At 36.1% G+C, this 22,918-nt stretch overlaps 3 protein-coding genes across 5 annotated transcripts; 2 read left to right on the forward strand and 1 right to left on the reverse strand.

Moving 5' to 3' along the window:
- Window positions 1-34: 34 nt before the first annotated feature.
- Window positions 35-7,107, forward strand: LOC114879087. 2 transcript variants are annotated; one of them, XM_029193627.2, is made up of 3 exons: window positions 35-1,024; window positions 2,783-3,648; window positions 3,796-7,107. In XM_029193627.2, the coding sequence occupies exons 2-3, from the start codon at window positions 2,787-2,789 to the stop codon at window positions 4,341-4,343; spliced, it is 1,410 nt and encodes a 469-aa protein (XP_029049460.2). In that variant the 5' UTR covers window positions 35-1,024; window positions 2,783-2,786; the 3' UTR covers window positions 4,344-7,107. The 2 variants fall into 2 exon arrangements, with proteins under 2 accessions (XP_029049460.2, XP_029049459.2); XM_029193626.2 differs by having other exon boundaries at window positions 35-3,648.
- Window positions 6,332-10,251, reverse strand: LOC114879089 (haloacid dehalogenase-like hydrolase domain-containing 5). 2 transcript variants are annotated; one of them, XM_029193629.2, is made up of 3 exons: window positions 9,828-10,251; window positions 8,511-9,328; window positions 6,332-8,437 (listed from the first exon to the last, which is right to left on the reverse strand). In XM_029193629.2, exons 1-3 carry the CDS (start codon window positions 9,882-9,884, stop codon window positions 8,125-8,127), a joined length of 1,188 nt encoding a protein of 395 aa, XP_029049462.1. In that variant the 5' UTR covers window positions 9,885-10,251; the 3' UTR covers window positions 6,332-8,124. The 2 variants fall into 2 exon arrangements, with proteins under 2 accessions (XP_029049462.1, XP_029049463.1); XM_029193630.2 differs by lacking the exon at window positions 9,828-10,251 and adding an exon at window positions 9,631-9,750.
- A 9,664-nt stretch (window positions 10,252-19,915) lies between these two features.
- LOC114879776 (eukaryotic translation initiation factor 2D) lies at window positions 19,916-22,565 on the forward strand. The gene is made up of 9 exons (XM_029195027.2): window positions 19,916-20,095; window positions 20,178-20,565; window positions 20,651-20,941; window positions 21,002-21,340; window positions 21,424-21,566; window positions 21,737-21,817; window positions 21,899-22,103; window positions 22,178-22,346; window positions 22,411-22,565. Exons 1-9 carry the CDS (start codon window positions 20,040-20,042, stop codon window positions 22,485-22,487), a joined length of 1,749 nt encoding a protein of 582 aa, XP_029050860.1. The 5' UTR covers window positions 19,916-20,039; the 3' UTR covers window positions 22,488-22,565.
- Window positions 22,566-22,918: the final 353 nt, after the last annotated feature.

The raw sequence follows: 22,918 nt of genomic DNA on the forward strand, positions 1-22,918 counted from the left end.
CTGTACTTCGCGCGGATCATAAATTGTAAACGGAATATGACTCTTGTACAATGGAATTAATAAAGTATAGGATCGTTCAACTTAATGTTTTGTAGAACCACTTTTACTTCGTATTCCTTCACCAGTTTCCTTCCTAACGCTATTAGCGCTCATTAGCAAGGGTAAAGGCGTGCAAACAGCGTCAGTTTTGTTGAATCAGGTAAGTAGCTCACGCATGCTCTATCTTTGAAACTGATGTCGATCAGGGTCTCTCATCAACAATGTCGTAGCTTCGAGCAAGCATTCGAAAGGCAACAGAAACAAAATGGTTAAACTACCGTTCGATTTCTATACTGCCGACAGAAATCGCTTGATGCACATTTCGTATCGTAGCGATACTTTGAAAACGCGGATCTAACTTGTTGACCCACATATTCTTCTAATTATCACCCTTCCTCGAAAGTTGTCGATCACGGGACGACTCCAAGTTTGTTGCTCTTCGTAATCCCGTCGTAAATTAAGGAAAAAGAGAAATCATTTCTTTGCATTTCTATGCGCTTAATGCATTATGCGCTATACATTGAATTCAAGCGATGACGCACCGTGTGGGTCATGCGTTATCGATTCGATATGATCGATGATGCACCACGCGCGTCTTACAGTGAAATTATTATAGTAAAATATAACAACTGCAACATAGTGATTCTTTTATGATAAGACTGTGAATACCCGAAGGAATTGGTTTTATCCTAAATCAATGGAGGCTATTTTGTAAGGAAAACAAAGTTACTTATCGCATTAGTCGAGCATTTTCGACCAGGTAACGAAGGGGGCCGGCTTTGTAAGCTCGACGAAGGTAGGGGAGTAGACAAGAAGTGAATGCCTTTCTCATCATCCGTGGATCTTCAGTATTCCTGGTTCCAGTCGGACCGATGGATGGTCTCTCTTCTCGTGTACCGATTTATTTCGCGATCTATGATTGAATCGTGAGAAATTCGAAAGATCGTGATAGTGAACGCCAGTGTTCGATCATTGTTTAATTATTGTGAGTAAACATTCGATGAATTTCTGTTTGATCGCAATCCAGTATTACAAAGTGGTAATCGATATTATCCTAGCACCGTAATTAAATTAAAAAAATTAAAACAAGTTATTAAATGAAATCTTCTTAGATTAAAACGTTCGGAGAAACAGAGTCGTTTCAATTAAAATAAGTAGGTGATGATAATTAGATTTGTAGCTCGTGGCTGTTTCGTTTTTCATCCACAGTCTTGTCGAATAATTATCATTTACGGTGCGCGGAGTTTCTATTTCTTTTTCCTTTTTACGTTCCTATGAATGATTCCGGCGAGTTGATGTTTTTACGCCAAGGAAGATCGCAATCTCCTCTAACATCAGACACAATTTATTTTTCAATTCTGACAGAATGCATAAGGAGTTTCTCGAATGGTGTCGATAGTCGGTCATCGAATGGCTGAAGGAAATCAAAGCGTTTTTTTTTTCCCTCGAATTTCGGTCGATCGCTGAATTCATAATGGCTTAACGGTTTTTAGAAAGTCTTTACTCTGCAGATCGACACAAAATTTTCTTGAGAATCGCTAAATATCATGTATTCGGAATGCACGATTAATAGTCGTCACCGTTCGAAAGAAGAAATATATGAATATAAAATTTGGAGAGAAATACTGTTAACGCTTTACGAAAGGAGGTTTCGTCCAGCCTAAACGGATGATTTGCATATCGTTTTCGAAGAGAAAAATTGAAAAGATGTTTCGGAGCTGACCCTGAACTCTTCTAAAAGAGCACCGTACACGTGGTTCGAGTTTTAAGCAGAGCCACTCTCTCTGGACGACTTTTTCCTACGTTTCAGATCGTACATTCGACACTTTTCTTTTCGATGATTCATCGTTCCTTCGAAGAAATTGTTTTCCAACGATAAGTTTCAAATTCGAGAGAAATGATTCGTATTTTTATATTGTAATAGAAACAGAGGAAAAATAACGTAATGAATTCTATGATGCTTCGATTTATCTTGTTGCAAAACGGATGAAAGATTCACGAGCTTCCGTACGAACTGTTTTATATACATACAGATCAAGGATTCAATTGCAACAGACTGAATAGATAAGTTTTTTATAGAAAACCGATCGGAGTAAGGGATCTTCGCGTTTGTACCTGCATTCGCCTTGACCGAAGAAAGTGTTATACGGGTCTTTAACCCAGGTCGTCTGATTCGTGTAGAAATGGTAATTAATGGTAACTCGTTTTCTTCCGGAGTTCCATTCAACTTATATACAAAGTAGAAAAGTAGAATATTACTTTTATAATGAAGATGATTGAAAGTGACTTAAATTCTTACTAAACAAAATAGAATTTTGTAGCTTTTTTCTGGTACGAAGAAACAGGAATGAAAATAGAATATAAAAGAAGGTTAGTCAAAGAAAGGCGTTGGTCAGACTTCATTCTATACACAGAGTGACGTTAGTGTCTCGTGAACGTAGCATCTGCATAGCTTTCTTTATTTCTCCTCCTTGACCGGCAGCAGTGTAAGTGGAACAACAGGAAAGAATTTTACAAACTTTGATTCTAAGAGTCCTATATATCGGTAACTCCAATATTTACAAGTAGGGTCCAATACTTAAAAATCCTATTCTTCAGTAGGTTCGTTGTTTAGAAGATCCATACTTTGATAATCTCGATATTTACAAATCTTATATTTTCCTGTGTCCATTATTTAGATACAATAATTCTATATTTCAATAATACCCTTGTTTCTTCACATTCTGAAATCTCGTGATTTTAGAACTATGAAGGGGTCAACATTCTTCCTCGTTCTGGCGGCAGGATTAGCGAACGCTCAATTAAACTTTGAGGGTAATCCACTGACTGAGAACACGGAATACAAAGCCGAAGAATCACGATCTTCGGAAAATACCGCAAGGCAGGAAACCACAGCAAATGTGACGACTGTGGTCACGGAACATTCCGTTCGGAATGTCTATCCGATAGCCGAATACGTTAAAAATTCATCAGAGAACATTCTGATGGATCATCAAAAAGAAACAGCTGATCGAGAACAGAAAGAGAACTCTGTCGGTGTTCAAACAGCTCGACAACTGTCCTCGAATAGCTACAATCCAGGGGCCACATCTGTTAATCCAGCAATGGCATTGAATTCGTTTCTGAACTCTAAGACACCCGAAGAATCGCGTCTGTCGTTGAATCATTATTTGCAAAGCAGAGAAATTTCTCACAATGTTGCGGTTCAAGAGCAGACAACTGTACGAACAATCAATGACCAGCAACAATTTATGCCACGTCTCGATCAGCAATCAGCTATCGTATCTCCGGTGAATCAACAGCTGACCTCGCAATTGATGCAACAACGACAAATGTTGCAAGCTTTCCCTGTTAATCAACAACAATTCAACGAACAGATGTACAATACGCCTGTGAATCTTCAGGATCTTCGTTCACCTCTGTCGAACACTGTAGCTACTTCTTTGATGCAGCAACAATTGTTGCAACCTTACGTAACCGGGTTGCAAGCGAGAAACGACGTGTTCTATCCTGCCGGATGGCCTCATCGCGTGAGAAGAGTACGTGGGAAACCATTTCCCTATGCACAATCCAGAGGAGGCCCTGGATTATATGGACCTCCTCCTCCAAGTGAGTCTCCGATAGAAAGTTCCAATAGAGTAATTAACACTCTCTGATCAATCGAAGACGTAGGACCTAGTGTAGAAATATCAATGTGCACTTACGTACTTACGGAGTGGTATGTATCAAGTAATACTAATTTCTTCACTTTTCCAGTTCCCTTCAAGCAAAAAGGCCCGCCTATTGAGGTGATCTACACCAAACCACCAGGATTCCATCGAGGACCACCAGGACCTCTCAGCAATCCCCCAGTACCGTACGAGGATGCCAGTGCCTGGTTCCCAGAAGCGGATCATCCACCATCTAAAAAAGACGTATATTACTCTCAGCTCTACGCCCAATCCTACGATCCTCACTATTACAACTACATCGCCAAAACGGGCAAGATAAAGCCTCACCTGTACGGAAAGCTTGGCAAGTATCACGAAGAAGAGAGCGACGGCATCTGGGCGGAATTGTATCGGGGTTTTAAGAAACACGGCCTGAAGAACATCATGACACCGACTTTTCTACTCGGTATGACTTTACCTGTTGTCACTTTGATGCTCACCGCTCTTGTCCAGAAGAGATCAATCTCGAGATCCGATTCGAGGGAGCTGTCGAAGGAGGACGCGATTCAGGAATACCTGGAACAAATCCAAAGAGCCGTCGAATGTTATGAGAAGAAGAGGAGGAAGAGGGAGGCAAACGTAGACGGGTGTTAATATTATCAGCCAGATTCTTTCAAATAACTTATTAAACGCGAAAGGGTGATTGATAGAAGAGAGAATGTAGAGTTAGGGATGGGATCAAGTTTGGTAGACGTTGACTTAGAAGTTAAGTCTCTTTTTAGAAGACTCGTTTAGTCCTTCCAAAACTAACTTGGACCCCATCTCTAATCGAGCGCACAAATGCTGTACATATTTCGTGTAGTATAAATAATGATGATAATGTAACTAATGGTTTAAAAATAGAGAGTACTTTCTCTTGCGATGCTTTCCTCGTAACCAACGACTTATCATGTGCGGTTAACTGTTTTAAGTTGTGGTAAATAGCTCCGAGGTGTATCGATGAGAGTAGTGGGTGACAGTGAAAGAGTTGCTATATCGATAGCGTCAACGTGAGAAGCGAACTTTCACGGGTCAATTACCTATAACCCTGTTCGTATATCCACGTGCTGGTGGGTGTGCAGCTAGTGTATTTAACCCGTTAACCAAGGGAAGACGAGTTAATTCGTCGTTCGACTGAAAGGCACACAGGGAGACTAATAAGTACCATTCCATTCATTTTTAATTAACACTTTAAATAGAATCTCCTTCGAATTTTAATTTATGATATAAAAAATGGACTAATGATTGGTGACATTGGTGTTAATTTTTTATTATTCGCTTCGAAAGTGAAAGAAGAAAATTCATTAAACAATGTACTAGTAATGTTTCATCCGTTCTCCGTGAAACTTTTACTTTTGCAGTAAACTACTTGACGACCTAAACTAGTACCGTCGATCTACATCGCGTTTGTAGTTCAATTTTTGTCTCTTTATTAGATGCATGTACAAGCCATAGTGGGAAAAAGTAAAACATAATTGAAACTTGATTGCAATCGTTATTTCTTTATTCTGTCACCTCTTTTCTTGTGTCCGCACGGAAAAATTCTTCGCTGGTGTCTACCAATATTTCGAACGAGTCCTGAATTCCAAATTAAAAATGACATCCGCGATTAATAGACGTGCATCACGACACAGAAATGGTCAACCGGTTCGGGCCATTCAATGCCGCCGATCCTACTCATCGGATTTGATCAATAAGCCCAGAACCTGTTTTGTTAAACTGGAATAGTGGACATTCGGTTCTGTGGATGCGTATCTTTCTCGAATAACCGATTTATTTTTAATGTATGAAATTTTCGAAAGACACGGTATTTCCTGATATGAGACTTTATTTTTAAAGAGGGGCTAGTCCATTTTTTATTATTGCAAGATATTAAGATTTTATTAAAATTATTAAAAAATTTAAGATGAAATATTATAGCTTATAAAATCTTTCAACTCTGTTCATGAATTGACGTAATTCAAATACACGATGCTGATTAGTAGCCTGGAGATAAGGTCAATTACGATAACTCGGGCGTTAATGAAGCCGTGAATTAAGCGCGACTTCGTATTCAATGAAGTGACTCGTTTGATATTCTTTGAGTACTCGAGAAAAATATTCATCGAGAAGAAATTGACCGAGATTTCTTCTCTTCCGGAAACAGGAACGTGTTCGAAGCACGTACGCAAAAGATCTGAAAAAAAAAGAAAGAATTAATAAATCATCGATGAATTCCAGTCGAAATAAATTTATTCCGCATGGACATCGACGAGTCGATGTGTAATCAAATTATTCCATCGAATAATTGATGGTTTAATTCACAGGTCATGAGACTCGGACGTTATACACGCTCCATCAGGGTGAAGTTCATCTCTCGGTCATTTAAGGTTCAAACGAGATGCCCCGGAAGTCGAACATTCAATTTTCTAACACTATATAGTTATTAGTATGCAATAACATAGCTAGTTTGTTAACGAAAAATATATTTTATATTTCTTTGATTCTATTTGTTCTACAGATGCAACTCTTGCCTCAGGAATCGGTTTCAAAGAAATAGTAGTATAGTGTTTAATATACTTGCACAAAGTAACATGGTACCCTATTAAACTATAATTCAAATATAAAGCACAAACAATTTAATGGTATCGCTGACAATACAAAAATATATTGTTAAAATCAATAGCTTGAATATCGATAAAATACTTATAACGAAAAATATATCACAGCTCCTGAAGCGATTTCTGTCTCTGATGCTTCACGATTTTTGCGCGCAACGGAAAAGAATGGGTTCATTGAAAATTTCACAATTCGGGTGACAATTAATTAACTGAGTATTTACGCATTTTTCGTGTCTATCAATCTTCAAAAATCGTTTCAAAGAATAAGACAAACTTACGAAGATTATTATTTTTCTTTTTAAAGAAGAATAATCATATTATGGAACATCCTGTGGCTTTCGCAGAGGACACAGGTGTAGGAGAACAGGACAGAATGAACGAGCATACAATTTACTAAAATAGGTTCTAATTAGCTCCATAAAAGTCAGAGATACTTTTACGGACGAGGTTTCGATATAAATTGATTACTGTAACTAAGAAACAGGGTACATGGTGTGTATTGCTTTCAATTCTTGCAACACTCTACATAATATCTATGTATCATAGCGTACACTTGCCTTTCTTCATTACCTACAATATTACTGATCTTGCAGAACACTATCCTGCAATGTAAGTCAAGTAAATGACTATCTCTCTGTCTCACTTGAATTTCTTCTAAAATTAAAACAGGTCATGGACGTGGATGGTCAGTCTTCGTCCTCGATACAAGTCTCAATGTTTCTTTTACTTTTTTTTTTCAATGTGCATTTGTTGTGTCCTACTAACTACAATCAGTTGAACCATAGTACTCTTGTACAATGTGCGTTTTTAGTTATTTTTTTGTTTTCTGCTAGCCAGTTTACTGCACATAAGGAGAACACTTATAATTCAGTATTTATATCTTTTGGAGATTTGAATCGTTATATAATTATTGACACGAATAACGTAGCTGATCCTTTTACACGTTTCACACTAATAAGAATTATAGTTTGCTACTGTTACAATTTGGTATGTACATAACAGTGAAATTGTTCTTTGAGACTAGATGATATTTAGTATATAAAAAGCGATGTTCACTGATACATACTGAATCAAAATGTTTTAAATAATGCGCTAATACATTGAGTGCATCATTAGATTTTTTGTTAACTAAAGAAAGCACGATACGCGCTTCGCTTCCTACATGGATTTATTCTTCACTGGTAAGTATGAATTACTATCACGGCATGATAAAGTCACTCTAGAACACCATGAACGAGACGTCAAAATTTAATAATATAATAAATCAACGCAAACATAAAATTAAAACTTGATATATATATACACACACACACACACAAGTAAATATATGTGTGTGTGTGTGTATACATCTTTTCACAATGTACGTGGATATATATGTATATATATATACAACGCTATTTTTGAATAATTTTCTAGATACTAATATAATATAAATTATAGAAGTTTCAAATATAAATAAAATTCTATATAGATTGAGAAATTATTTTAACTGTACCTAAAATTCTCGGTACATATTAATTGTATATATCATTGCTTCCTAAACATAATTATTAATTGTATATATCATTGGTTCCTAAACATGATCATTCAATAAAAATGGCAAACAAAAGTGTCTAAAACGAATACAAAGTAATCAATTCCCTAATGATTCTACTTTCAAAAGATGAATAGTTCCTAAGAAGATAAACGTAATATTTGCATTAGCAAAGATAAATCTACAATTGTTTACTTTCTCTCACTTAATCAATATGAGAATGTGAACACTCCAAGCCTAAAAGGATCTTTTATCTAATAATTCAGTCGAATTTTTCTTCCTTAAACGCAAGATTAATAGCTTCACCGACGTCTTTCATTACGAATGCAGGTTTGCATAAACCATCTTCAACTGGTAAGAAATCTCTAGGACTGTGCTCCGGTATAAAATTCGAATCTCGTTGATGAACACCAGTTTCCACTAAAATACTGATACAAGCTTTCGTGCCAGGCGGTTTGACATCCTTTCCAAGTATCTTTTTTACTTTGTCAGACGTTAATGGTTCTTCTTGTGCGCAACGAGACAAATATTTATCGTACAAATTTGCACCAAATATGTCAGTATTGATGTTATCCCTGAAAAATACATATTAAATTTGATATTTCATTTTGTGATATTTTCTTTGAATGAATTTTAGACATTACATACCCAATAGCATATATAGTATCAACATTGTGATCTATTCCAATACTTTTAGCATGCTCACAGAGAATATGAGTTGCATGATAATAAGTGATCACACTAGGTTTTCCAACTAGAGCAGAATACATTAAGTCTTTCCCTGTGATTTTCTTGTACAGAGATTCAAGACACACTAGAAAAGCACCATGACCGTATCTAGGAATTGGTGCTTCAGACACCCATAATAAATCCATATTACATGCCAAGACTGGAATGTGCGGATAAGGAAGTTCATCAAGCAAACCAACTGGCATGCCATTAGTCATTAAAAGATCCACTATCAATTGTAATGGAGTTTCCCAAGAAACCGGTTCGCTAAATAAGACAATACCCTCTATTGCAGGAAAATTTGGATCTATTGGTCCACATTTTGGATTTCTTTTCTTCATATTTACATAATCTAACGATGGGAAATTGTTAACTAATTCTTGTATAGTTACTGATTTTTTAAAACCTAGTTCCTTAGCTATTTCTTTGATCGGACCTTGCCCAGATATTAGCATTTGCTTATTGTGAAATTGTTCAAACAATCTTAATGGTGAGTGAGCCATGATCACTTGGGATTCTTTTACTTCGTATCCTATCCATCTGGACAAGTCTGCTGCTTTCTGGCTACGCAAAGCATTTCCACTATTTGTAACAAATACAGTTGGTACACGAAATTTGCCATCTTTTCCTTGAAGTTGTTTGAAAGCCTCTGGCACAGGTGGTAATACATTTTTTCCACGTACTATTACACCATCGATATCAAAGAGAAAGCCAAATTTTGGCTTAGAACTTAATTGCTGAAAATAAAAAAAAATAAAAAATATTAATACATATGTACATCATTTGTGTAACAAATAATATATTGTTCCTTCGCATATTTCATAACAAGTTCTACAGTTACTTCATATTTTTGGAGCAATATAATGAAATAGCTACAAAGACCTTGAAACTGGATATAAAAATACACTTGTTATATTGATGCAAATACCAAGGATTATATTTTTACACCAGCACATAATGCAATATGTTATAAATTGTACATCATTTATTTTAACTAATTTTAGAGTAAGAAAAAAATTTTTTAATTGCGTGTATGTACCATGAATGGAAAGTCTTATGGGAAAATCAATTAAAACAAATGAACGAAGTTCTTATGAAATGTTCGATACGTTTAAATTGATTTGAAGAATGTAGGCCATCTGATATGTCATAAACAAAAGAAGGCATGTGACGGATCCACCTTGAAGTGCAGAAACTGCAATCGAACATAACAATGAAGTATGAAATGTAACTCACTCTGACCCCCGTAAACCTCGTGACGTTTGGCCTTAACAATACTTTCATTATTGCCATTCTGGCAGTGACAACTGCAAATGACGTTTCAATGAATTATATCTTAATGTTACACTACGTTCAAAGAGTACTTCTCACAGATTGATTATGCATAATGTAACGTTTTTAGGTTACAGTGATCTACAGAACGCACAGTAGATTTGATAGTATTTTTCCCACGTGCCGTAAGAGGACACAGTCCACAGTGCACAATGCAACTAACATTATTTCCTGTACGTGACAGTGTCTTCAGTTACAGCTTACAGATTCATTGACAATCAATTCTAAAGATAAAGTTGTAGTTATCTAATAAATGTTCCAGTATCTATATATGTATATATTCCATATTTAGGCAGCATTTAATTAATTGAGTTGAGAACATTGAGCTGAGAAGTACAGTCGATTTCGAATCTTTTGCCAGTTACCAACTGTCAAAGAAAAGTTTTTAGTATCGAGTATAGTTTTTTTCGTAAGACTAGGGTGGAGGGCGAACTTCGAATTCCGCGTCGGTAAAACAGTCAACGTTTCATTGAAAATTAGGCCGAACAGAAACTGATTTAAGCGCCACCTCAATTATCGCATGCTATCAACCCTATCAACTAACGGCATGCTATACTACGTCACCTTTCGCATGCACCTAAATGATACGTGTATGCTACGATAGCTATATGTATAAGTACATAATTAAACAATACTGACCATGCATTCATTATCATTAATTTTCGTTCCGTAAAATTGTAGTTGCAATGTGATATTGTAATATTGCAATCCCGAAAATACTTTTCTGAATTTAAACTATTGTTTCCCAATTAAAAAATATATCAATCTTTTTATCGTAGCTCTTAGCTTGATATCGCTTTCTAAAAGTTATCTTTAGAAAACGATATCAATTACCAGGTCACACCACATGGAGGTGGCTACGTTAGTGACCCACCCTAAAATCATAAGAACGTGAAACCATTCAAAATATACAACATAAAATAAAAATTTAAACAATACAATCTTGAAATAGAAAATAAAATTAACATCCTAATATCAGAAACAATTGAGAAAATAATAATAATTTAACAATAAAATGCTGTAACGGAAAACATAATTATTAGGATTAGATATACAATAACCCGAAACCATTCAAAACAGACAACATAAAATAAAAATTTAAACAATACAATCTTGAAATAGAAAATAGAATTAACATCCTAATATCAGAAACAATTGAGAAAATAACAATTCATCAATAAAATGCTGAAATAAAATGCTGAAATAAAATGCTGAAATAAAACGCTGAAATAAAATGCTGAAATAAAACGCTGAAATAAAATGCTGAAATAGAAAATATAATTAACATCATAATTTCTGTAACAATTAACAAAATAACAATTCAACAATAAAATGCTGAAATAAAGTGCTGAAATAAAATGCTGAAATAAAACGCTGAAATAAAATGCTGAAATAGAAAATATAATTAACATCATAATTTCTGTAACAATTAACAAAATAACAATTCAACAATAAAATGCTGAAATAAAGTGCTGAAATAAAATGCTGAAATAAAACGCTGAAATAAAATGCTGAAATAGAAAATATAATAAACATCATAATTTCTGTAACAATTAACAAAATAACAATTCAACAATAAAATGCTGAAATAAAGTGCTGAAATAAAGTGCTGAAATAAAATGCTGAAATAAAATGCTGAAATAAAATGCTGAAATAGAAAATATAATTAACATCATAATTTCTTTAACAATTAACAAAATAACAATTCAACAATAAAATGCTGAAATAGAAAATATAATTAACATCATAATTTCGATTAGAATTGAAATGAAAAATGCCGACAACAGAAAATATAATTACCATTACAATCTCAGAGTATGTTTTAAATAAATAGAACATAATTAAAATAAGAACATGAAATATAATTGATGTGCAAATCAATAAGAAAAGAATAATTTATTTCAATAAAGCAATAAACGAAAAAGAAATAGAGGAAATAAAATCGCGAGTTGACCATTCAACGAGCTGGGTATTGAACTCGTAAAATGTCGAGTTCAATACGTCCTGGACGGTATTATTCATACCGTTCAAGGAAAAACACAAAAAATGAAAAAACAAATTAGCGAGCATAGTGACAGAATGACTGTCCATCCGAAGATGGAGAGCCATTAGTAGTTCCCCTCTTCTGGGCAAATTTTGCCGGGGCTCTTCAGCATATAGCCTCTTCTTTCTTCGGCAATAGCCTCACAAAAATCACTCGCGAAAATTTTACGTTTGCTCAGACATTTGTAAAAACGTAACACGTAAACGAGCAACAATCCCTTGAATCGCTACTCGCATACCTGCACAATTTTTGCAAATGTCCAAGCACAAACACTTTTTAATTTCACTTCACTTCACTGCACTTTCACTTTAATACTTCATTTTTGTAATCGGGTCTAGTACCACGACTACGACTTACAAACTAATAAGGCTTGGCCTTGAAAAATCAAGAGAGAATGCTAAATTAATTAATTGATAAATTAATTAAATTGCATTTTCATCTTTTCTCTTGATTTTTGATTTCCCAACCCCAGATACAAGCTTCTCACGTATTAGAGGAGAATACGAAGAGAAACATGAAAGCTTGCTCTGGCCCTGCCTACTTATAAACTAAACTCAATCACACCAGAAGTAAACTACCTGCCTGCCTATCGCTATATTTAAAAAAGGGCAAAAATCATTCTCACAAAAATTCACTCCACGGTTCTCATACAACCACCCGGGTGCAAAAATGCCTACACCTAGGGAGAACGTCCCGGGACGCCTCCGACACCCGAGTTCAATTCAACATTCACACTCTAATAATTTCATACATTTTTGCTGAAATCGACTGACAAATAATAGTGAACATTATGCTAAAGTAATATATTTCATTTTCGTATTCTATTGAATTATCTAATGTAAAAATTTTTCAATGTATTCTTGATAAGTATTTTGTAATGTTATAGTAAATTAAGATTGTTAATAAACGATACAAATCCCACATCCTAACCACACACACACATGTGGAACTTGCATCGTGGTTCACTATTGGTTCACTACTTTTGTCAGTCGCCAAAATGTATTACACTTAAAACTAAACCTTGTCCACCGCCCTCCACCCACGCGAGTACATCTAAGTACCCGAATGAGCTTTGGGCATAAAAATGAACAAGGCCAAAGGTATTTTCACCTACCAGTTTTCTTCATGTGTGCTGAAATGCCTAAGCTAAAACGTATGATTAGTAAAAACTAAAGATGATATTCTCACTTTATTAAAACTCCGATTTAGTATATGGGCTGGCCCTCCCCAGGGGGGTGGAGTATATAGTCGGATAGCTTGGAGGATAACCGCGATGTGAGATCAGTCGAAGACGAGAGCGAATTGAGAAGATAGCGATAAAATAAACGTTTTTACCAGACTATTTTAATAAAAATGACTCGACTTTGCAAATATAAAGCTTGAAGAGCAAATTCAGAAAAGTAAATTTGAGCAACTATGACGTAAAACATGGTGCACTGCTAATATCAGCTGGCAACGGAGGTTCTTAGGCCCCCTGAACTTGCGCTCGACGCTACATACCACCCACCCCGCCTGGACGTCGTAACGCCAGGACAGGATGCACCCCTTCGCTAAGAGCGCTACCCGCCCGTCCAACACGTTGCATCCAACGGTGTCAGATTGACGGACACCCCTAGTATAGACAAAAGGACTACAGTTTAGAATATGGTAACATATTTTCATATGTTCCGTATTCTAAAGCTGTGCCTGCAAAGGCCTAGTAATGCATGGGTTTGTCTCCCATGAGATGGTGTTTCACGGTCTTATGCCGCGGAATCCTTGTAACTAATTTCATTAAATAAATAATATATTGGATTGAGTTTAAAAACCAAAAGGATTCCCACCGAATACTAGTCAGTGCATTGTCATATTTACTCTCGCGTTCGAAATTTTTCGCAACACTAATTAAAATAGAAAATCCTGATCTAAAAACATAACTAGTACATAAACATCTAACGGGCGAATATTTCACTATACCGGGGTATGCGGGTGGATAAATGATTATGTGATAGAGTTCATGAGGCTGAAGTGTGAATGATGAACGTTTAGAGTCGAGAATCGTGAACGTGACAGAATGAAGTTGAAGTATGAACGAAGAGCTTCCTATAATGCTTGAAGAGCAAATATTGAAAAGCAAAATAGAGCAACTATGACGCAACAACGGTGCACTTCTAATATAGGGCTGGCAAGGGAGGTTCTTAGGCCCCCTGAACTTGCGTTCGACGCTACCACCATCCACCCCGCCTAGGATAGGATGCACCCCTTCGCTAAGAGCGCTACCCGCCCGTCCAACACGTTGCATCCAACGTGTCAGATTGACGGACGCCCATAGTATAGACAAAAGGCTGCAGTTTACAATATGTAACATATGGTCGTGCGCCACATTCTAAAGCTGCGCCTGCAAAGGCCTAGTAATGCATGGTTTTATCTCCCATGAAATGGTTTCACGGTCTTATGCCGCGGAATCCTTGTAACTAATTTCATTAATTAAATAAAACATTGTGTTCAAAAACCAAAAGGATTCCCACCCTATACTCGTAAGTGCATCGTCATATTTACTCTCGCGTTATTTTTCGCAACACTAATTAAAATAGAAAATACTGATCTAGCAACATGACTAAAGGGGAGCTTTAAATTATGCTTGAAGAGCAAATATTGAAAAGCAAAATTAAGCAAATATGACTCCACATGCGTCCACTGCTGATATCAGCTGGCAACGAAGGTTCTTAGGCCCCCTAGTTCATACGCCAGACGCTACATACCACCCATCCCGCCTGTTTAAGGCACCTGGCCGCAATGGCACTTGGCCATTAAGGCAGGATGCACCCCTTCGCTAATAGCGCTACCCACCCATCGAACACGTTGCATCCAACGTGTCCGAGTGGTGGACGCTAATAGTATAGGCAAAAGGACTTTAAGACAGCTTAGCGTATGGAGTGCGACATACTTAAATGTCCCGTACCCTATGGCTGTGCCTGCAAAGGCCTAGTAATGCATGGTTTTATCTCCCATGAGGTGGTGTTCACGGTCTTATGCCGCGGAATCCTTGTAACTAATTTTATCACATAAAAACCAAAAGGATTCCCACCGAATACCAGTCAGTGTATAGTCATATTTACTTTCGCGTTGGAAATTTTTCGCAACACTAATTAAAATAGAAAATCCTAATCTAGAAACATGTCTGGTACATTAATATCTAACGGGGTAATATTTCACTACACAAAGGTATGCAGGTGGATAAATGGTTATGAGACAGAGATCGTGAGGTCGAGAACCGTGAACGTGATAGAATGAATTTCAAGTTCGAAAAGGGAACTTTATACAATGCTTGAAGAGCAAATACTGAAAAGCAAAATTGAGCAACTATGACACTAACATGGTGCACTGCTAATATCAGCTGGCAACGGAGGTTCTTAGGCCCCCTGAACTTGCGCTCGACGCTACATACCACCCACCCCGCCTGGACGTCGTAACGCCAGGACAGGATGCACCCCTTCGCTAAGAGCGCTACCCGCCCGTCCAACACGTTGCATCCAACGGTGTCAGATTGACGGACACCCCTAGTATAGACAAAAGGACTACAGTTTAGAATATGGTAACATATTTTCATATGTTCCGTATTCTAAATCTGCGCCTGCAAAGGCCTAGTAATGCATGGGTTTATCTCCCATGAGATGGTGTTTCACGGTCTTATGCCGCGGAATCCTTGTAACTAATTTGATTAAATAAATAAAATATTGGATTGAGTTTAAAAACCAAAAGGATTCCCACCGAATACTAGTCAGTGCATTGTCATATTTACTCTCGCGTTTGAAATTTTTCGCAACACTAATTAAAATAGAAAATTTAACGGGCTAATATTTCACTATACTGGGGTATGCGGGTGAATAAATGATTATGTGATAGAGTTCATGAGGCTGAAGTGTGAATGATGAACGTTTAGAGTCGAGAATCGTGAACGTGACAGAATGAAGTTGAAGTATGAACGAAGAGCTTCCTACAATGCTTGAAGAGCAAATATTGAAAAGCAAAATAGAGCAACAATGACGCAAAAACGGTGCACTTCTAATATCAGCTGGCAACGGAGGTTCTTAGGCCCCCTGAACTTGCGTTCGACGCTACATACCACCCATCCCGCCTAGAACAGGGTGCACCCCTTCGCTAAGAGCGCTACCCGCCCGTCCAACACGTTGCATCCAACGTGTCAGATTGACGGACGCCCATAGTATAGACAAAAGGCAGCAGTTTATCAAATGGAAGATTTGGTACTCCGCCACATTCTAAATCTGCGCCTTGAAAGGCCTAGTAATGCATGGTTTTATCTCCCATGAGATGGTGTTCACGGTCTTATGCCGCGGAATCCTTGTAACTAATTTGATTAATTAAATAAAATATTGAGTTTAAAAACAAAAAGGATTCCCACCGAATACTAGTAAGTGCATCGTCATTGTTACTCTCGCGTTATTTTTCGCAACACTAATTAAAATAGAAAATCCTGATCTAGCAACATGACTAAAGGGGAGCTTTAAATTATGCTTGAAGAGCAAATATTGAAAAGCAAAATTGAACAAATATGACTCAAACATGTGTCCACTGCTAATATCAGCTGGCAACGAAGGTTCTTAGGCCCCCTAGTTCATACGCCAGACGCTACATACCACCCATCCCGCCTGTTTAAGGCACCTGGCCGCAATGGCACTTGGCCATTAAGGCAGGATGCACCCCTTCGCTAATAGCGCTACCCACCCATCGAACACGTTGCATCCAACGTGTCCGAGTGGTGGACGCTAATAGTATAGGCAAAAGGACTTTAAAACAGCTTAGCGTATGGAGTGCGACATACTTAAATGTCCCGTACCCTATGGCTGTGCCTGCAAAGGCCTAGTAATGCATGGTTTTATCTCCCATGAGGTGGTGTTCACGGTCTTATGCCGCGGAATCCTTGTAACTAATTTGATTAAATAAATAAAATATTGGACTGATTTTAAAAACCAAAAGGATTCCCACCGAATACTAGTCAGTGAATAGTCATATTTATTCTCGCGTTGGAAATTTTTCGCAACACTACTTAAACTTGAAAATTCTAACGGGGTAATATTTACTTTCGCGTTGAGAATTTTTCGCAACACTACTTAAACTTGAAAATCCCAACGAGGTAATATTTCACTACACAATGGTATGCGGGTGGATAAATGATTAAGTGATAGAGTTCGTGAGGCTGAAGTGCGAATGATGAGTGTTTAGGGTCGAGAACCGTGAACGTAACAGAATGAATTTCAAGTTCGAAAGGGAAACTTTATACAATGCTTGAAGAGCAAATACTAAAAAGCAAAATTGGGCAACTATGACGTAAAACATGGTGCACTGCTAATATCAGCTGGCAACGGAGGTTCTTAGGCCCCCTGAACTTGCGCTCGACGCTACATACCACCCACCCCGCCTGGACGTCGTAACGCCAGGACAGGATGCACCCCTTCGCTAAGAGCGCTACCCGCCCGTCCAACACGTTGCATCCAACGGTGTCAGATTGACGGACGCCCCTAGTATAGACAAAAGGACTACAGTTTAGAATATGGTAACATATTTTCATATGTTCCATATTCTAAAGCTGCGCCTGCAAAGGCCTAGTAATGCATGGGTTTATCTCCCATGAGATGGTGTTTCACGGTCTTATGCCGCGGAATCCTTGTAACTAATTTTATTAAATAAATAATACATTGGATTGAATTTAAAAACCAAAAGGATTCCCACCGAATACTAGTCAGTGCATTGTCATAGTTACCCACGCGCTGTAAATTTTTCGCAACACTAATAAATCTGAAAATCCCACCCCCCTGTGGGGGCCAGCCCATCTACTAATCTGATGCCAATTTCACGAATAAAATCGGAAAAACGTTTCAATTTCAAGAGCGATTTCCTTATCAAAGTAAGTAGTTGGAGTAATTAAAAGTATTCATGCTTATTACTTTGATATTGAAATCTGCTCATCGCGAAATAAATTCTTGTACATATAAAAAAGAAAGTGTATTGTGAAATCGGAGGGTCATCCGACTTCTATACATTTTTAAACTCGAAATCTATATGTATATGTAAATATGTACAAGAAAATCCTATCCTGAGCTAAGGCATAAAATACACAAAAAAACAATTTGCACGATTATCATTGTATAAAATGATACAGTGATATTCGTGGGTCACTATGCTCGCTCAACAAATAAAAATTACAACCAATTCCCGTGTCGCTACGGACCATTCGTCCTACGACATGATGGGAACCGGAGGAACTTTAAAGCATGCGACTCACCGATCGTTGACTTGCACCACTGCACTCGCCACACATCTTTCGTTAGATTAATCCATAGCTCGACTGTTGGCTCGTCAAAAAAACGGTACCTCCACTGGCCAAAGCACTCATCTGAAAGCATAAAAATCACGATTCTTGAACGATATATGTTTTCTCTCAATTTGTTGTAGTTAATATGCTAATACATAGGATAATTCAAAAATATGCATGCAAAACTATATGGGAATAACTACACCATAAAACATGGTAAAACACATGCAAATACATCCCAAAACACATGAAGATCAAAACCATAGAACACCATAAAATAGTTGCAAAATTATAGTAAAACAGATAGGGTACCACTCCATAAAATCTACTAATAAATCCGTATAAATATGCCAAAACACATAGGGTACTACTCCATAAAACCCACTAATAAATCCGTATAAATATGCCTAAACACATAGGGTACCACTCCATAAAACCCACTAACAAATCCGTAAATATATGCCAAAGCACATAGGAAACCACACCATAAAACACAATAAAGCACATGCAGGTACATGGGGTACCACACCACACAGCACACTAATGCACTTGTATAAAAATGTCAAAACACATGGGTGACCACACCATAAAACGCACTAATATATCCGTATAAATATTCCAAAATACATGGGAAACACTATAGGAAACACCATAGGCACACACAGTAACACTTGTGGTAACACATTGATAAATCCATGCACGAATATCCATAGTGTCAACCCGTACCGGTATATGCGTGACAGCTCGATCCGTACCCTTTGACCGTCGCGATAAGACTGACTAGATTTGACCTCACTCCAGGTCGTGCTTGTACCGGCGCGCGGCGCGCGCAATCAAGCATGACGTTCCGCTTCACCGGTTCCGCAGATTTAACTATTTCTAACTGATATTTGTTAATATTTATTTAATTATTATTTTATATTTTACAATTGTTTATTAATCAAATTATTGTTATATCTATTTAAATTGTTTATTTCTTTACATTTCCGCGTGGGTATATTGCAAAATTTTGTTTAATTATTTTATTAAAAATTATTTAATTATTATTTTTAATTTTACAATTGTTTATTAATCAAATTATTGTTATATCTATTTAAATTGTTTATTTATTTAATTTTCGCGTGGGTATATTGTAAAATTTTGTTTGATTATTCTGTTCAAATTTATTTAATTACTATTTATAATTTTACAATTGTTTGTTAATTAAATTATTGTTATATCTATTGAAATTTATTATTTTTATAACTTTTATACACGGATATTCAGTAAATTTGTTTGAATTATTTAATTTTTATCAAATAGTTATTGAACGTTGTACAATAATAACAGTTACAAATACTCTTCGATTCTTTAATTAATTTTCCAAAGTAACTGAAGTTAAAAATTTGTTAAACAATTATTTTAATGATTTTTCGGCCTTGTGTATGTTCTAATTAAGGGGGTAGACACTGGTAATGCAGCGAGGTGACATTACCGGCAAAAATGGGCCTATCTAGAAATAATTTATGAACTTTTATGATTGATTCAATCTACATACTTGTAGCGACTTTCTAATATAGGTTTTGTAAGAATCCAGTCACTAATTAATTAATTATGAATATGTTGGTAATCGTTATTCATTGATCTTCAATGATTAAAGTTGGACAACCTGTTTATCAATCGTAGTTGGAGGTGGTTGCTAGCAAATTTTGTCTGTGTGATTTTATTACGGGTTTATTTATTATCGATAAATTTACTTTGACATTTTCACAAAATCAAAATGTTTATAAAACCATTTAAAGTAAAGTCAAATAATCAATTGAAGGGAACTGAAAGGTTGGTACAATCTGGATTCTTTCAGAGTAAAGTAGCAAATACTATTTTACAGAATATGCAATCGAATTTTATTGTCAATTAGGAAAAAATTATGCGAAGAAGTTTTAATCGCATACCCAAGTCTAACAGAAGAAGAAATACAATCACTGATTCCTAAGAAAGAAGCAATAAGCGTTATGAAAATTGTAACTCACAGTGGACTCTATGGAAAAGTTTATTGCGCTGCTAAAATACCCATGTTCTTTCAAATTGATTCTTTAAACGACATGTTATTACCAACTATATATACCTTATGGTGTCATCCAAATTTGTTAATAGCTTTTACAACATATTCTGCAGTTATCCTAAAATTATCAGGAGGCGCAGATTTAATGTTACCTGGAGTCATTGTCAAAGAACCTGTAACATTATATACCTTTGGAAAATTGAAGAAAGGTACACCTGTTTCAGTGAATACAAAAGATAACAAGGTTGGAAACATTTTATTATTTATTTAACATATTGCATCATGGTTTGATATAATCACATATGATTATAATTTTTCTTTATATACAGGCACCAGTTGCTGTTGGCATTACAGCACTTTCCAGTGAAGATATGTATATGTCAGCAGGTCATGGGAAGTGTGTAGAAATCCTACATGTAATAGGTGACACCCTTTGTCAGTTAGGAAAGCCACCTTTAAGACCAAATTTAGGGCCAGTAAATATTGATGGGGATAATGATAAATTAGAAGATCAAATTAATGAAGAAACCAATGATAGTAACGACGAATCCCTTGCTGATGCGATTAATGACTTGGAAATCAATAATGATAGAGTAGCAGAAATTGAAGATCTTAGTGAGGTAATTTATAACATAATTCATTTAAAGCAGTTACGCAAATCATATTATCACCGTTTACAGAGTACCATGGAGGAAAGTAAAATAGAAGAATCAGAAGAGATAGAAAATATAACTGCTTGTCAATCACAGATGGTTTTAGATCCAGTCAAAGAAATGGATAATTTATTAGAGTACTGTTTTTTGAAAGCTTGTAAAACATCGGTGAAATCTACCGATTTACCGATGTTAACGTCCAATTTCTTTAAGAATCATTTAATCGCGGTATGTCCGTCTAATAAAAATGTTGATATAAAAAAGTCTCGGTACAAAAAGTTATCTGTATTCTTATCGGAAATGAAAGAAAAAGGGATCATCGATACTTCCGTTATGAAAGGAGTTGAAAGTATATTATCTATCAAGGTAATATTGACCATTTTCAATTAAATTTGATTTGCAAAAATATCCAATATGGATATTAAAAAAAAAAAAAATTGCTATTGCAGTTTGATCATCCCCTTTTGAGGAAGCTAGTCATTTTAGAAGAACGTAAATCGGTCGATCCAGTTGAATCAAATACAGCAGTCGTCTCGGAATGTTACAAAGTGACTGCTGCTGTTTTACCTGTATTGTCAAAATTCGGATATGAGTAAGTATAAAACACCACGCCCGGGATGTGTCATTTTATCGCGACACAATAATTGCAAAGAGATTGATTTTCTGTGCAGAGCAGAAGTCGACAACTGTTACATCATATACCATTATGCTGTATTATATGATACAAATTATGTACATTTTACTCCCATACGATGATTGCAGAAAAGGGGACGTAATGAAAAGAGCTGAGATCAGAAAATGTTTTACTGATTACGTGAAAGCAGAAAATCTTCAAGATGGAAAGTAAGTAATTTTGTTTTTAATTAAACGACCGTTTTTCTTGTTTTTTTTTTTAAATGGTCATTTAATATTTCTAATTGATAGGACGTTGAAGTTAAACCCGCAACTGGCAGGTATTATGAAAACCAAAGTAAATCAGGAAACCGTAACAATGGAGGATGGAATAAACAAATTTATTGGACGTATGACCCATATGCATGAAGTTACTTTAGCAGGAAATAAATTGTTACACACAGGCAAATTGGAACCCATCGACATGAGGGTCACTGTTCGATCTGGCGGTAAAAAGGTATAGCAATTAATATTCGAATTTAGTATATAAAATCTTGTGTAGTTATAAATCGTTCATTCTGTATATTACAGGTTACGCTAATAAACAACTTGGAAACGTTCGGTATAAATTCCAAGGAGTTTAGTAAAGAATGTCAAAATATTGGAGCTAGTGCAACAATTACAGATGAGCCTGGAAAAAAGACTCCCAGTGTTCTTGTTCAAGGAAATCAGATTTTATACGTTTACAAATTACTTACAGGTAAGCAGTGGATTGATATTGTATCCTGAGTAGATGATTGCTTAATGAAAGATTAATTTTGCAGAAAAATACCAGATTAAAAAGACCTATATAAGGGGATTGGAATTCGCTCCGAAGAAGCAAGGTTCCCACAAAAAATAAACTGTATACATTAGAAGATAAATTATTGTTTAAAAATCAAGCTTCGCATCGTTATAAAATAAAGACTGTAACAAAAGCTGCCGCTACTGTCTGTTTCTCAATAACATTAACCATTCGATCAATTGTTAAATCGCAAAGAAAAAATGCGGTAAAATATCTGACAACTGTATGTTGTATTCATTTCTGAATAAATGATTCGAAATAACATCAGTAATAATTGTATGGTTATTCATATCCTTTTTTTTTTTTTTTAATAAAAGGAAACGAAATACGATTGGTTCCTAAAAGAATGGAGAATAAAAGTTTGTTAATATAATTTATTGTATATCGAGGTTTCAACATGGAAAAGTACAAATATTGCAATATAGGGCCCGCGAGCTCTCCTCGGGTGGGAGGGAGGAGGGTACGATTTCAGAGGAAGGAGAGACAAT

The sequence above is a fragment of the Osmia bicornis genome, chromosome 13, assembly GCF_907164935.1.
Source record: "Osmia bicornis bicornis chromosome 13, iOsmBic2.1, whole genome shotgun sequence".
Lineage (NCBI taxonomy): Eukaryota > Metazoa > Arthropoda > Insecta > Hymenoptera > Megachilidae > Osmia > Osmia bicornis.